The 15,565-nt window shown below is 46.8% G+C and overlaps 1 protein-coding gene across 6 annotated transcripts in view; it reads left to right on the plus strand.

Annotated features, from left to right (window-relative positions):
- Rnf32 (ring finger protein 32) overlaps window positions 1-14,605 on the plus strand; it is a 25,085-nt gene extending 10,480 nt beyond the window's left edge. For all 6 annotated transcript variants that reach the window (XM_005404870.2, XM_005404869.2, XM_013504655.1 and 3 more), the window contains 5 exons: window positions 1,404-1,436; window positions 1,949-2,073; window positions 2,236-2,344; window positions 13,356-13,523; window positions 14,153-14,605. In XM_005404870.2, coding sequence (XP_005404927.1) covers window positions 1,404-1,436; window positions 1,949-2,073; window positions 2,236-2,344; window positions 13,356-13,523; window positions 14,153-14,374 — 657 coding nt within the window. In that variant the 3' untranslated portion in view covers window positions 14,375-14,605. The remainder of the gene's footprint in view (window positions 1-1,403; window positions 1,437-1,948; window positions 2,074-2,235; window positions 2,345-13,355; window positions 13,524-14,152) is intronic.
- Window positions 14,606-15,565: the final 960 nt, after the last annotated feature.

A 15,565-nucleotide genomic window follows, 5' to 3' on the forward strand; every position in this document is an offset into this window, starting at 1 on the left:
GTCCCCACGCACCACCGGTGAGCGCGCGTGCGCGTGCGGAGGAGCCCGGCGCCGTCGCCGCCGGCGGTTCTGCGGCGGCAGGATGCGGGGCCACGTCTGAGGCGCCGCGCACGGAGGGTGCATGCAAAGGGGCTTTGTGAATGGCATGAACGCGTTCGTGAAACCCTTTTGTGGATTGGTGATGCTGGTCTTCTGGAGGGCTCCTGCGCATGCTCCGCCTGCAGAAGCTGTCACCCCGGGGAGTGCGGGTGCCCTGGCCTCACACTGTCTTGTACTAGCGGTGGCCCACGACAGTTTTCTGCAGCGTGTAGCATGATGGCCCTGCAGTGTGCAGGAAGAGGCCAGGCTTGACGCCCCAACTGGGGACCCCAGGCTTCGCTGACACCTGGGCCTGAAACCCTTGCATCTGTTTCAGGCGGTTCCGTTGTGAGCACCTAAGTTCAGTCATTGGACTTGCCCGTCGCTGGTGTGAACTGACGGGTGATTTGGACACGCGTGCTCTTCCAGTTCCCTGTAGAACCTAACCTATGTGACCACTGGGTGCTTTGGAAAAGCTGTGGCCCTTGGACCGCAGAATGGCCACCGCAGATAACTCATAATTTAGCGCCTTGGTGTAACGAGAGAGTTGATAAAGCCACGGGGGCTCTTCCTGGCCTCCAAAGCCTCTTTTTTTAATTATTGTGTAAACATTAGCCTGTTTCTTTGATGAAGAATGAAAGCTTAAATATCGTGTGGCGTGTCAGGGAACATCCTGTGGATTTTTCGGCCATTGTTTTTTCTGTTTCTCATTAAATTCTATTATTGTTGTTTGTTAGATAGTAACACTTTTCTGTTTTTCTTCTGTAAAGTAGCACACACCTGTTATCTCAGCAACTCCAGGGGCTGAGGCAGGAAGATCACAAGTTTAAGGCCAGCCTGGGTAACTTAGCAAGACCCTGTCTCAAATTTAAAAAAATTAAAAGGGTTGGGGATATAGCTCAATAATAGAGCATCCTGAGTTCAATCCCCAGCACCACCAAAAGGCGGGGGCTGAACTGAACAAAACCCCCAAAAAGATATTCACTCAGCTCCTCTTTACCCCTCCCCCACAGCCCCTGTGGGCCAGCCCTCCCCCACCCCCACCGCTCCTGTCTGTCTGTCTGGAAATGCACCTCCTGCGTCCCAGCTCCCGTCGCTGTAACAGCTCACTCTCATGCTTGCTGTGTTTATTTGGGCTGCGGGCTGGTGTTACTTCACTGTTGAGATGACACACTTGCGCTGTACTAAACTGAAACAAAACGTGGTGTAAACATCAAAGCGATCCGTCTGCTGCTTTCATGTTTCAAAGCAGCAGTGCAGCTCCTTCCCAGCGGTCCGCGGGCACCGCTGGCAGGTGCCCTGACCAGATCCTCTGTCTCCTGCAGGTGCTGCTGTCCTGCTCGCATGTGTTCCACAGGGTGAGTTGCCTCTGCCCACACCGCCCGTGGGGCCTGGCCTGCTCACCTGGAAGTCTCCGGAAGGGCCGTCCAGCCTGCCCCTGGTCAGCACGTGTAGCTAGAAATAGACTGTAGGCTGTGGGGCACTCACCTCGTTTTGAAAATCATGAATTTTATGTGACAAAAGCAGCCCAGCTGTTTGTCTAGCTGACTGTTGTCAGTAACGTACATCAAAGCGCGGATCGCTGAGTGCCTGCCACATCTGCAGGCAGCGTGCACACGCGCGCCTTCCCTCCACACCAGTTCAGCTCAGAAGTTTTTGATGTCCCTGCATGTATATTCTTGTAAAAATCATTTTTGGAACAAGTTTCATGAGGAAGGTGTTAACATCTGATGAAACTCCTTCACTTCATAATCTAAATTGGACCAAGTCTCGTAATTATGAGAGAAAAGAACACTATAATTACATTAGAAGTAAAAATGTTGTTTATAAGTAATTACTCATAGATTTCAAGTGAAATCTTCTTCTTCAGGCGTGCCTTCAGGCCTTTGAAAAGTTCACACATAAGAAGACCTGTCCTCTCTGTAGAAGGAACCAGTACCAGACCCGGGTGATCCACGACGGGGCCCGCCTGTTCAGAGCCAAGTGTGCCGCGCGGTGGGTGAGGCGGCCTGGCCCGCCAGGCTGCCCCGGAGAAGGTGGCCAGGCTCAGTGGCCCTGTTGTCTCCCCAGGGCCTGGCAGCACAGGGTTTGTGGGATCCCTGAAGGATGTTAAAATAAAGCCATGGTGAGATAGTCACTTTCAGCTGTCTATTTTAGAATCCAAGCTTGCTGGAGAGGTTACGTTGTCAGAAAGTGGTACCGAAGCCTGAGGAAAATCATACCTCCCACCGACGCCAAGTTACGGAGAAAATTCTTTGAAGAAAAGGTGGGTAAAGTTCACGAGTTCTCCACTCTCCAGGTGGACGTGATCATTGGGGGTCAGTAAAACCTTGAGACTTACTTCGTTTGTAGGGTTCTTAGAAGGTTGAGAGGCTCCTGTTCGAGGCCATGGCCTCCAACCTCTGTTGGTGAAGGGATCATATGGTAAATTTAAAGCAACTTTTGTTTGGCCACTTTGGGGCCTGAGTGCCCCATCCCGAGCAGGCTGTAGTGCAGGGGCCTGCGTGAGGCCTGCGTAGCACGCGTGTGCAGGGGACTGCGTGTGTCCAGGCCACGCGGAGCCCCTGGTGGGAGCCGAGGAGCGCTCCCTTGTCTGCCCCGCGTCTTACCACTTCTGGTCTTCCACTTTCTTTTCTTGGGGGCTACTCAACCTTTCCCGCGACTTGCATCAGGAGTGGCAGAGTGGGAAGAGCCAGCCAGCCCGGGGCTCAGGCCTTCCCTGCCTTTGTAGTTCGGTGGCACCAGGGAGTGCTTTGAGGCCTGCTTCCTTGTCTGTGCTGTGACAGAATCATTTCTGCTCTACACTGTGCCAGAACCAGACGAAGTCTTTACAGAGTAGGTGCTAAAAACATGAGCACATGATTCAAGTTAACGTCCGTGTAAATCGTGTCAGATTTACCAGTATTCCACGGCTTATGTTTTACACTAGCACTGTGAGGTCCTGACCAGCTTCCGATCACCGTCACACTGTCCTCTGATCATTCTCTGTGGAAGCTCCATGGATATGATCAGCTGTGTTTTGCAGAAGGTTGAACTTTTAGGCTGCCTCCCACTGGGGATCACAACAGCAGGAAGACCTCCACTGCCATCCAGGGCACCCTGCCTGCCTGCAGGGAGCCTCCTTCAGCCTCAGGCCCAGGCAGACGGACCGAGTCTGTGTTCAGCCCAAAAGGTCCTGCAGACCATCCGCCCTTCTCTGAGGACAGTGTGGGTCCCGCTTCTTCACATGCTCCCCAGGAGACAGCCACTGCCAGCCGTCTCAGAACCACCAGGAGTCCTGAAAGAAGTGGGTGAGGCTGGACTGTAAAGCACTACGACTGTGTTAATACCCTTCTTGGACACTTGAGGGTCTGCAGCCATAAGCATGTGTGAAAGTCATTCAGAACATGGGCTTATCGTGACCCCATGCCACCTCAGAGCTAGAGCAAAATAGGTGTGCTTCCCTCAGGAATGGGGCAGCAACCAGTGCGTTGCAGGCAAAAGCCTGGAGTGCTGCAGGTGGAGCCAGTGGTGGCAGGTGTGAGAGGCTGCGTGGACACCTGAGGCACCCTCCCTCCCTGGCCTGGCGCAGGCTTCCGCCTGTCTAAGGCAAGCAGAGGCGAGGAGGCCAGGCTGTGGACAGAGTCTGCAAAGCTGTAGGTGAATAAGAAAAAATAACACTCTCCAAGGCCTTGGCGGCCCTCATGGTTGAAGTGGGAACAAAGGGTATGTAGGGAAGGTAGAGTTCTGGAGAAAGAGCCCCTCCTGGTCCTGTTTACTATGAGTCCTGTAAAACAAGCTTTCACTTTCTACTGTTACGGTTTAGATCTAAAATGTCCCCCCCCAAGTGTCATGTTCAGAGGAAGCAGGTCACTGAGGCATGACCTAGAAGAGTGTGTTCTTGTTCTCAGCTCCTTTCTTTGCTCTCTGCTTCCTGGCTGCCATGGCGTGAGCAGCATTTCTCTACTAGGCCCTTTCACTATGCTGTTTCCGCCTTGGAGCCAGCTAACCATGGACTAAACCCACTGAAATTATAAACCAAAATAAACCTCTCCTCCTTTAGCTTACAGGTTCCAGGTATTTTGTTCTAGCTACAGGAAAGTAAATGATACAGAAAATTAGTACCAGAAAAGTAAGGTCATTGCTGCTACTGTTCCTGACCATGTGGTTCAGAAGCCTTAGGAAATGGTTTTGGGAGGAGTCTGGGAGGGTTTGAAGATGCAGCCTAGAGAAGCCCTAGGATGCTATAAGCTAGGCTTGATGAGTGATTCTGGTTGGGGCGCAGAAGACAAGAGTGCAGATAGGAATGCAGACAGCGAAGGCCGGACTGAGGTGGTTTTGGTTGGAAACAAGGACTCTATCAGAAACTGGCCTAGAACTAATAGGTGTTATACTCTGGAAGAATGTTTGTCTACATTTTCTCTATGTCCTGAGACTTTTCGGGAGACTGAAATTAACAATGATGGATTAATTAATCTGAAGGAGGAAGCTTTAATAAAACAGCTTAGCATTCAAGCTGCGCCATGGCTGCTTTTAGCTATATCTACAGTGAAAATCAGGAGAAAAAAGCAGCAGTGAATGATTTTTAGTTTGCAGTTTCAGCAGCAAGTAAGTACCTGCAAAGTTGAAGCAAAAGAGAGCATGATTACTGGAAAGATTAGCATTTTTTAAAAGCCAAGTACTTTGCATCACAACAGGAAAAATGACTTGAAGGCATCTCAGGAATTGGCCAGACGTTACCCATCACAGGCTCATGGATGCAAAACCATAAACCTTTTCAGAAGAGCATCTCTGGGAAGCTTGCTCAAGAAGGACCTCCTGGGGAACGGATTCCCTAGAATTCATTTCACTATACTCAGCTACCCCAGCACTCAGAGGCCACTGTAGCCATGGTCCAAGGGGGCCTGGCTGTTGCTCAAGATGGTATTAGCCACATGACACTGGTTTTACCAGCATGCAGGATGGAAGAACTGTGGGGTCAGGAAGGCTTCACATGTCAAAGAAAGGCCTGTGAAGCGATGGAAGGAGCACCTGACAAGGCTGTACATGAAGCTGTGGAAAGCCAAAGGCACACTGGAGATCCCGGGAGGTTGGAGATGCCAGGAGCATGGGATGTTCACTGAGGAAAGCTGCAGGCAGCAAGTAGAGCCCGCCCAAGAGGCCATGTGGGCTGCCACCACCAATGCCATAGGGGTGGGTCCACCCAAGCCCCTTTGAGACCCCTTAGCACACCTTGCTCTGGGTGCTAGACATGGAGCTGTAGGATTTAGTGTTTGCCCTCCTGGGTTTCAGTCCTATTTTGGTCCCATTCCTATCCCTCTTTTCCTCCCTTCTTGAATAAATGTGCTTATCCTGGGCCATCAAATATTGGCACTATTTACATTTCTTTTGATTTTTTTTTGCGGGGGTGGGGGTTGAGACAGGGTTTTGTTGTGTAGCCCAGGCTGGCCTCAAACACGGACAGTATTCCTACCTCAGCCCCCCAAGTGTTGGGATTATAGGTGTGTACCCCAACACCTGGCTTCTTTCTTTTGTTTTATAGGTTCACAGCTAAGGGTTTGTTTTGAGTCTCAGAGGAGAATGGACTTGGGCTTTTCAGCAGTACTGGAACTGTTAAGACTTTTGCAACTCTTACATGGGCTAAATGCATTTTACATGAGGAGATCTGCATGAGTTTCAGGGGGATGGGGTGGAAGGTTATGGTTTATATCTGGATGTCTCTGCAAACCCACAAGCACTCAGGGCTTGTGGAAGATGACTGGATTACGGGGCTGGCCACAGCTGACCTGTTCTTGGACACTGTGTCTGGCCAGAAGAGGTGAATCACCTCCTTCCTCAGTTCCTGTTTTGACTGTGCTTCCTGGTCTCCATGGGGGGAGCAGCATTTCCTCCGCCAGGCCCCTCTGCCGTGCTGTTTCTTCTTGGAGCCAGATGACCGTGGACCAAAATGTGAGCCAAAATAAATCTCCCCTCCTTTAACTTGTGGGTGTCGGGTATTGTGTCTCAGCAATAAAAAAGTGACTTCAGTCAGGGTTGAGGGGATGTTATGGTTTAAATCCAAACTGTTCCAAAAAACGTCTCAGGAAACATACCTCAAATAAAATGAAACAAAATATTCTATGTAATGGTTTGCTGAAAAACATAAGAAAAATAGCAAAGAGTGAAAGAATGAAAATCACCATAGAACAAGTGAATTTTAAAGTGTATTTGGAAATTTGGAATCTAAAGTGTATATTATTATGGTAGTAATAGTATATATGAAACAGTATTCATGAAATAATATCCATGACAACAAAACTAATATTCTTTGATATATAGCTAAAGCTGTACTTAAGAGAAAAATTAGTAGCATCCAGTACAGTTATTACTGAGCAAGAAAGATTAAAAATAATGAACTTGCTAGGTGGGATGGCACATGCCTGTAACCATAGCTCTTGGGAGGCTGAGGCAAGAAGATTGTGTTGAATTTGAGACCAGCCTGCGCTACACAGTGAGTTCAAGGCCAGCCTGAACTACATAGTAATACCCTGTCAGTGTTTCTTAAGTGTAGGAAACAGAAACTATAAAGATTAACTCCTTTAAAATAACTCTTTAAAAAAAAAAAAAAAAAAGCAAAACTGGTTCATGAAACCAGTAGCTGGTACTTGGGAGAAACAAACTTTTGAAATACCACCAGAGTCTTAAAAATAAAAACTATGAGATAAAGTCTCATCAGACTTAAAACCAATTAGATGAAACAGAATAAAATATACAGAAAAGAAAGGTATTCAGCCTGGTGTAGTGATATGTGTCTGTAATCTCAGGACTGCAGAAGGCTGAGGCAGAAGGGTCGCAAGGCTGAAAGCAGCCTGTTCAAAATCATAACTTAGTGAGGCTCTGTGTCAAACAAATTATTTTCTTTGGGCTTGGACTGTAGCTCAGTGTGAAGGTCCTGGGTTCAATACCCAGTAATACACAAAGAAAAGGAAGGTATCCATGTATTTGGAAACCATTATTAGATTATTTTAATATTATATAAAATTTTGTACCATTAGAGCTGAAAATGTAATTGAAATTACTTTCAATAAAACAGCAAACATGAAGTTTAAAATATTAGGGGCTGGGGATTTAGCTCAGCGGCAAAGCACCTGCCTGGCAAGCGCAAGGTCGTGAGTTCGGTTCCTGGTACCGGAGAAAAACCAAAACCAAAACCAAAAAAAAAGTTTAAAATATTAAATGACACAAGTCATATGAGCATCTCAATTTTTATTGAAAAAGTATCAAACTTAACAGCCATCCCTAACATGACAGCACCAAAGCAGGCTAAAATGTCCGCCTAAAATGTCACACTAAAGCCTATGTATAAGAAACTAAAAACGTAGTTTTAGAACAGTGGGACCACAAAGAAGCAAAGCTGGGCTGCCCACATCACCACACTTGGCCAGGCTGCAGGAAAGGAAAACAGCGTGGATGGATATGTGCTGCATACGCTACACAGGCAATGCTATGTTTTCTAATGTGTACAAAATCATTTGAAAAATTATCAGAACTAAAAGTATTAGATGTCCAAATTAAAGTATGTAGCAACCATTTCCTGTCTAGCAACAATAATTAGACATAAAATACAGTGAGAATGGTAAGTTAAGGGCTGGGGATGTAGCTCAGCAACATAAGCGCTTGCCTGGCAAGCCTGAGGTCGTGAGTTTGATTCCCTGTACCCCACCCCCCCAAAAAAGGTAAGTTAAAACCTGAAAACAAACTTGTAAGAAATGTTCAGTACACTAAGAGAAAAGCATTTGCTGTGGTCCTGGTGATGAGACCAGAGCCTGTGCCTGTGAGGGAGGGGCTCTACCGAGCTGCACGCTCTGCCCCAAGGGAAGTTTTTCTTCCGATGAAGGAAAGGCTTGAGCAAAATCATTAACATTTGTGGCGGGTATAAATAAAGTGCCTCTTCCCCCATATAGTATAAATTTAATGTAATTTTTCTTTCCCAAAGGAGTAGCTAATTCTTGTTTGTTTAGTAAAGTAGAAAGAAGTAAAAAAAACAAAATTGAAAGATTAATGAGCCTTGTTAAATGTCAAAGATAAAAATTTGGTGAGTAAGATTCTGGTGAAATAGTAGAGAAGAGTAGGAAGTCACAGGATATAGGAATTCTCAGACTACAGTGCACACGTTTCAGATCAGTGGAGAAGATCATTTATATGAGGAAGTTTAGACCCTTCCTGAAAGGGGGGGTCACTACTTCATATCACATCCCCCAGGACAGGCCCCCCCGGATTATGTGTCCTTAAACACTGTTGCATGCGCACGCACATGACACAAGGAAGGGAACCGAGGGCCTTGCACGTGCCAGGCAAGTGCTCCACCCCTGAACTATATCCCAGCCCACATAAATGAAAGGAAAGAAACGCGCTAGCATCGAAAGCAGAGGACAGTTCTAACAAGAACAGCTTACCACCGAATAGACATTCCTGATGCTGCAAGACCCGGCCATGCTGGTACAGCAAGCGCTGTCACCTGCCACAGCGCCTGTCCGTCTGTCAGCTCGGCTTCACGGCACACAGTACCGCAGGAAGACAGTGAAACGCCTTTTCTCCTCAGAGAAACAAAGTCTTGTTCTTTTCGTCAGGAAATAAACATGTTTCAGTGAAGAAAAGTTTAAACTGATTATCTTCCTTTAAAAACCGTTGAACATAAGGTTGTAAGTAAAATAAGGCTTTAAAATCTAGAAATAACAGATTAAGATACCCAGAAATATAACTGCTGGTCCTGGGCTCCCACTGTATCTGTCCTCACCTTGTGCTGCGGGAAATGGTTCAGGCCAAAATTTATACTAAAATATAAAGTCTAGCTTCTGAGGAATCAGTGTCACTCTCGGGGTTTGCCGAAACATCCATTAAAAATAACTTCCAAAGCCAGCATGAACAGAGTGGTTCCCTCCGTGCTCTCTCGGGTGGGAACCCGGCTTGTGACGCTACTGCAGCGGTCCAGAAATGCCAGGTCTTCCACCCAGCAGGGGCCCGCGCGTCCCCTGGCCTGTTCACCACCCGCTCCCAACTTCAGTGTGTGTGGAACTTTAGATCTGTGAACTGCTCAAAGCTAATGTTTGAATTTTAGGAACTGAAGATTTCATGGGGCAAACCATGCAGTCACTAGCATTATGAGATGTGGCAGAGTTCATCTCGGGGATGGTAACAGTTTTTTAAACTGGAAGTAATGTGAAACCACCAGCCACACTTCCAATGCGCGTCTTCATTCTTACCATTGGGAAATGTTACATTAATGCAAATTCATTTTATTTTTAATCTAAAAAATTAAAATTGCAAATTACATGGAAAAATAATGATGTGGCACATTCCAAAGTTAAAGATAGATAGATGTGGGACCCAGTGCTGCTCCCAGTCAGTAAAAATCAAGAAAAGGCAGCTGGCTTTCCTTGGTCTTGAACAGCCTACTTCAGTTCTGGATCTCAGAAGTGTCCAGACTTTAAGGTCTACTGAACCGTAAGAGAAAGTTGGGGTTTCAGCAAGGTCACGGCTATCTTTTAATTTTCCCAAAAAAGAATTTTTAAAACAACAAAACACCATATACTCCCAAGTTCATTTAACAAAAGAAAGACAACACCAAGACAGTAGGAAGCCCCTGTGCACACACCGAGGATGTTCGCTGTCACTGCAGACTGAGAACTGTGTAAAACTTCCCTTTGGAACTTAACTTGCCTTTGCTGGCTGGTGGGTGAAAACTTCTTTGCTGTCCTTGGGAACCCCTGGCATCAATCAATCATAAATTACCTTTAGGGAAAAAGAAGTTGAATCAGTAGGAAGGAAAGGAAAGGATGTCTAAAACCAGTGATGGTTTTAGAAAATAAATTAGGAAATGTTGGCTTCCTTCTGCGTTCTGCAGGTCAGAGCAGGCGTTGTTTTAATACTCCAGGTGAGATAAGCGAAGGCCATTCTGTTCTCACGCCTCAGTTTTACCTGTGAAAGAGCTGTGGTCCTGCATTTTTCCTCCCGTAACCCCAGGAGCTGAAGTCTTCCCTTTGGTTTTCATGCATCTATTGGGTATTAACTAATAGCACAGAGGGACCGTTTGCCTACGGGGATGCTCCTGTACGCTGGGAACTTTCCCCACATTTGCTCTGCTCTCAAATACCACTGACACATACATTCCTAAGAAGACTGGGCCACAGCAACGCGACTTAGTGCTGCAATGTAGGTTCTTTTTAGCGTGCCTAAGTCTCCTGGGAAGAACGGAAAAGGTCAGTGTTGAGTTTTGTATCCTTAAGTGTCAGAGAATTAAAGTTCAGTCCCTAAGGCCTTTGTCAGAGAGGGTGTTTGAGTTGTCTGGAGACGATACAGTAGTCCTGGTACACTCACTCACACAGGTTTTGGGAACTCAGATCAAAGAGGCCTGGAAAGGCCATGAAGCTGTTAGACTAATTCCCACCAGCACTGTGTACAGAAAGCTCCGAGTTGCCCAGAGCTCAGTGGCTGGTCCTTGAATGCCTTTGATCCTTATCTGGAAATTCTGCGAGCATATGTCATATAACTGAGGCATGGTCTTTTATTGGTGCAATTAGAACTTTTCAAATGCATTATGTTATCTCCACCCAGCTAAAGTCCCAAGCATTGTTTCAAAGGTGAGGTTAGTGATCTGTCAGAGGCTGTGCTTCAGGGGCGCCTGCTCCCACGCCCACCAGCCCCTGGGCTGCTCCAGCTTTTTCATTTCCATCTCACCAAACAGCATAATGGTCTTCAAGTTTGCTCAGTCCTTTGACTTCCTTTATCACATAGAGATGGCAAACATTCTGTTGCTAACTTGAAGTGGCTCTAGGCAGCAAGACTGGGAGGATATTAAACTAGTAAAAGCTTATCAACTGATTCATTGATATGCTGTAAATTCCAGGCTTTTCATTTTGCTTTTGAGGGTGGCGTAAGTCAACACATTAGTAAGCAATTTGCTGACATCAAGATGGATCACTTAAGACGCCTCCTGGGTAGACAAAGTTCACCTGGGTACTTTTGTTAGTGTGTGTTTTTTTAATGTTTAGCCAGTATGTTACTTGTAAATGACCTGTAATTGCTTTACATAACAATGATCCAAACCCTTAGTTACCTAATTTATCAAATATCTGAAATATGAGACTTAAAAGGAAAAATGTATTAAGACATTTATTCTTTTTAAAATTGATTCTTTTTAATTTTATGTGTTTTACCTGTTTATGTAGAATTCATTATATTAACTATGAGTTTAAAAACCAGAACTCAGTCGTCAGTATTTTTGCATACTTCTTGCCTTTTTAACTACTAAGGTCGACAAACCCACATAAAAAGTAAAGGAAAGATACAGGAAAGCAGAAGGCTGAGTACAGAAGAACTGGACATTTCAGAAATATTTACTAGTAGCTGCATTTCGGAAATTTCTTGGAAGTGACCACAACAGGCGGTCAATATATGTTGGTTAAAAAATACCGGTCTGGTGCTGAGAACGGGCATGCTACGCGCCTCAGCACGCTGACCACACACCGCGCCGAGCGGTGCCCCAGCCCCAGACATTCCCCTGCCAACCTTGGAGTACTTGGACTTACAAGAACAGTCGTATCAGTTCACTTTTAGAGATATCATCCCATAAATATATACTGAAGCATTTTCACTATATTTAGTAAGCTAACATCAATATTATGATCATAAGCTAACACATTTTATTGAATTTTGGAAGTAACTTCAAAATGATTCTAGATAAGCGTTGCTCTTTTTTTTCCCTCCTCCAAGAAGGAATTTCTACTGCACTCCTTTCAAATATGTACACTTGGGGCATATATTTGTCCTTATTTCTAATCTATTACAAACCTAAATTTTTATTGAATGCTAAGGGCCTTACAAAGAGGACTCAGGTGCTCCCCCAAATCTAAGGCACTCATTTGAAGAGATAAGAAATACACACAAAAAAGATAACACAAGTCAGCAGGTGGAGGGGCCAGAAGTGTATGTGAGAGGCTGAGTACAATTTCCTGTAGCCATTCACTGAATGAAGGAAACAGAAAAAGAGAAATTGTTCACAGAACCAAGTAAGCGAGTTGACCGGATCGCTCACAGGAGAGCATGGAAGGGAAGGCTGGTGGGCCGCAAAGATGAAGGGGCCATGGGAAGTTTTTGATCAAGCAGATTACATGGGGAAGTGTTCAGGGAACTGGAACTGCAGGGCAGAGAGGGTCAGGGCAAAAGCTGGGGCAGCCCAGGCTCTGTGACAGGGTCCTCGCTCTCGCCACCCTGCGTGGCATCTCTCCTCCTTCCTGTCCCCTCTGGTGCTCCTCCCAGGAGCCTGGGGATTCCAACCCTCCTGCCTCAGCAGCAGCACATTCAACTGTCAGTGCGGGCTTCCCCACTGGATTGCAGTGGTACAGGAGCGAGCGCGCTCTTTGATCTGCGGGGCTGGTAAAGCACCTGTTAAATAATAGCTCAGCAATGCCCAAACCATTTTAACAACCAGCCCCTACAGAAATTGTTTTGATTCTTTTGTCATTCGCCACTCAATGCCTGGAAGAGATAAAGTTAAAATCATTTAATTTAGATTGAATAAAACATATTTTCTTATATTACATATAAAGGGCATGATTTTTCTCCTTTAAACGTGCTTTTAATTTCTTTTAAATTAAGGGGAAAGTGTGCGTTGTCAGTAAGTGTGAAAGTGACATTCTGTGAGGCAGTACGAAGGAAGCCGTGGGCAGCAGCATGAACGAGACATCGGAGCTGCTCTGGGGCTGGCACTGGAGGAGTTCGCAGGCCAGGGCTGCCGAGCGCAGGCTCTGCCCTCAGCGCTGTGAGCACAGCGGCCTCCTGCATTTACTCCTTCCCACCTGTGAGGGACGGGCTCTCCGCCTGAGTGGGGAGGGAAGAGACGATAAATCAAATGTTCTGTTAAAATACATGTTGCAAGCAGTAGTTCCACAAAGAGACAGCGTGGGAGGGCTCAGAGGGAGTGGGGAACACGGTGTTCGGTGTTTGACAAGGTGACCTGCAAAGGTGATCTCTGAACAGAAACCAGGGCGCTGCTGCAGACACGGAAGCGTCCTCAGGGACCCTTGGTGTGGAGCGTGGCTGCCTTAGAGCATTCGCAAGGCCAACGTGTGCACCTTGGGGCAAAGCACTCTCAGCCGATTCACTAGGTAGGCCTGTTTCTCTAAAAAGCATCCCTGGGAGACAGAGACTTGGGGAAAGGTAGTAGGACAGGTGGTCAGGCCTCAGAAAGCCCCTCTCCCGTTCACGCTCTGAGAGGCCCTCCTGGTGGCTAAGCCCCGCTCCTGCTCTGCCCTTCTCAGTTCCTGCAGATCAGTCACCGCATACTGTGCTCCTACAACACCGACATAGAAGAGCTCTTTGCAGAAATTGACCATTGCCTGGCCGTAAATCGAGGCATTCTTCAGCAGCTGGACGAAAAGTGTGGCCATGAGCTCACAGATGAGGACTGGGAGAGAATCCAAGTGCAGGTAGGCTTGGGACCGGCAGCCTGGTCCAGCCCTCGCCCATCACCCGTGGGCTGGGGGAGGGGCCCTGCTTGACTGCGCCTGCTCAGTGTGGCCCCTGGCCTTTACTGTGAGCAGAGAGGCCTGCTCAGGTCTCTTGGTGTGGAGATGGCGGGATTCTGGCTGAATGGTGATTTGTGAAGGATGAGACTTGCGGGAAGAGACCGTGCCCAGTACCTTCCTGGAGGAGGTTCCCTGTGACTCTGGCCTGCCTGCCTCTTGCACATGCGGCAGCTTGGAAGAAGGAGACAGACTCAGCACTTGAAGCCAAGACGTTGAAACATTTAAGACATCATACTAGGGAATTTCCAAAGGAAGTTTATCAGTTACATAGCCAAGTATTTCAAAAATTTCCATCTTGGTGTTTAACTGTAGAAAGTATATTAGTGATGAGCACATTAGAAAGTATTTTTGCTTAAAACTGCTCATCACAGGCGGGTTAGCACCCCTTTCCATGTTTCACAGGAGTGACTGTGTGTGCACGTGTGTGACTGGAAAGCCAGCCCCCGGCACAGCTGTCACTTCCGTTTGAGTGCTCTCTCCAGGAAGGCACTTGCCACCCCCATAAAATGTGTGTCCGCCCTGTGCTGCAGGCCGCTCACCGTGAGATCTCTGAGTGCTCCATCTGCCTGACCCCGCTCGGGCTGCAGGGAGACGGCCGGCATCCACGAGCCACCGTCCTGCTGTCCTGTGCACACCTGTTCCACCACACCTGCCTCCTGGCCTTGGAGGAGTTCTCACTGGGAGACAGCGCTCCTCTCCATGCCTGTCCTCTCTGCCGGGCCTGCTACCAAAAGAAAATCCTGGAGTGTTGACTTCATGCTCAGGAAAACTGGTTAATTCTGAGGGAAAAAAGCTTACCTGGGTTTTGGATGAACTGTGTGGGTTTAGGGTTAAGTCCCACATGTGTTCTGTTCTCTGGGAACACATCTCTTGGCAGGTATATCATATATAGGAAATGTAACCAGATTTTAAAAGCTGACAACCAACCCCTCTAGTTTTAGCCTTTAGTCTATAAAAAATAAAAACAAGTTCCAGAATCATGAGTTTAATCACTTAATATGAAGAGTGGTGTTACTGAAAATATAGCTAGTGTCTGGCCAACAGGCTACAAAACAAACATTCTGAACACATTCCAGACGTTTCCCATTTATAGGACTCTCACAGCCTCTGCTGGTCCTCATACTTATTTTGCATAATCACTTTATTTCTATGTGATAGATTCCTATTGTAGTTGAGCACTTCAAATGTGTAAATCCAGGAAATAAAACTAAAATATTCTGTGGTATTCAGCATCAGAAAATGGCAAGTCAGACTTTAATGAAGCAGTAGCCCGTTGTAGACGATAGTGGAAACCCCTTGATCAGATGGTTCCTGACACTGATTTTCTAGTGATCTGTCCTGAGGGGGTTGGTTCCAAGGCCCCCCATGAGATACCAAAACCTTTACATGCTCAAGCCCCATATGTGACATTTGTGTAAAACCTGTACAATCTTAACTTTAAATCATCCCTAGATTACTCATAATACCTAACACAATGTAAATGCAATGTGTAAATAAATTTTACATTGTATTGTTTAGGGAGTAATCACAAGAAAAAGTCCACAGTCAGTGTGGATATCATTTCGTGGAAAATTTTCAGTTCAGGGTTAGTGGACTGCACAGAAGACTGACTAGAGCGGCGCCTGGGCATGCACAGTAGTAAGAAGAGCTGCAACAGTGAGGTTGCCCTCAGCAAACAGGACAGATAAGGCCCCCCCCAGTCCTTGACAGGGTACAGGGAGCGGGGCTGGGAGACCTAAACTACAAGCTGTAGCTCCTTCTAGCTTGCTGTTCAAGGTCTCCTCTGCCTCCTGCACCCCCAGAACATCTTCTCACCTGTGCGGGGAGAGCGTGTGCAAAGATGCTCTCCAGTGAGTGCTGTCCATGTGGGAAGCAGGCAGCAGAGGTCCAAGATGCCGGCAAGTGGGCACCAGGGACACACCAAGGTTCAGAACAGCACTTCA

This window comes from Chinchilla lanigera, unplaced genomic scaffold (assembly GCF_000276665.1).
Source record: "Chinchilla lanigera isolate Chin_1 unplaced genomic scaffold, ChiLan1.0 scaffold00090, whole genome shotgun sequence".
Taxonomy (NCBI): Eukaryota; Metazoa; Chordata; class Mammalia; order Rodentia; family Chinchillidae; genus Chinchilla; species Chinchilla lanigera.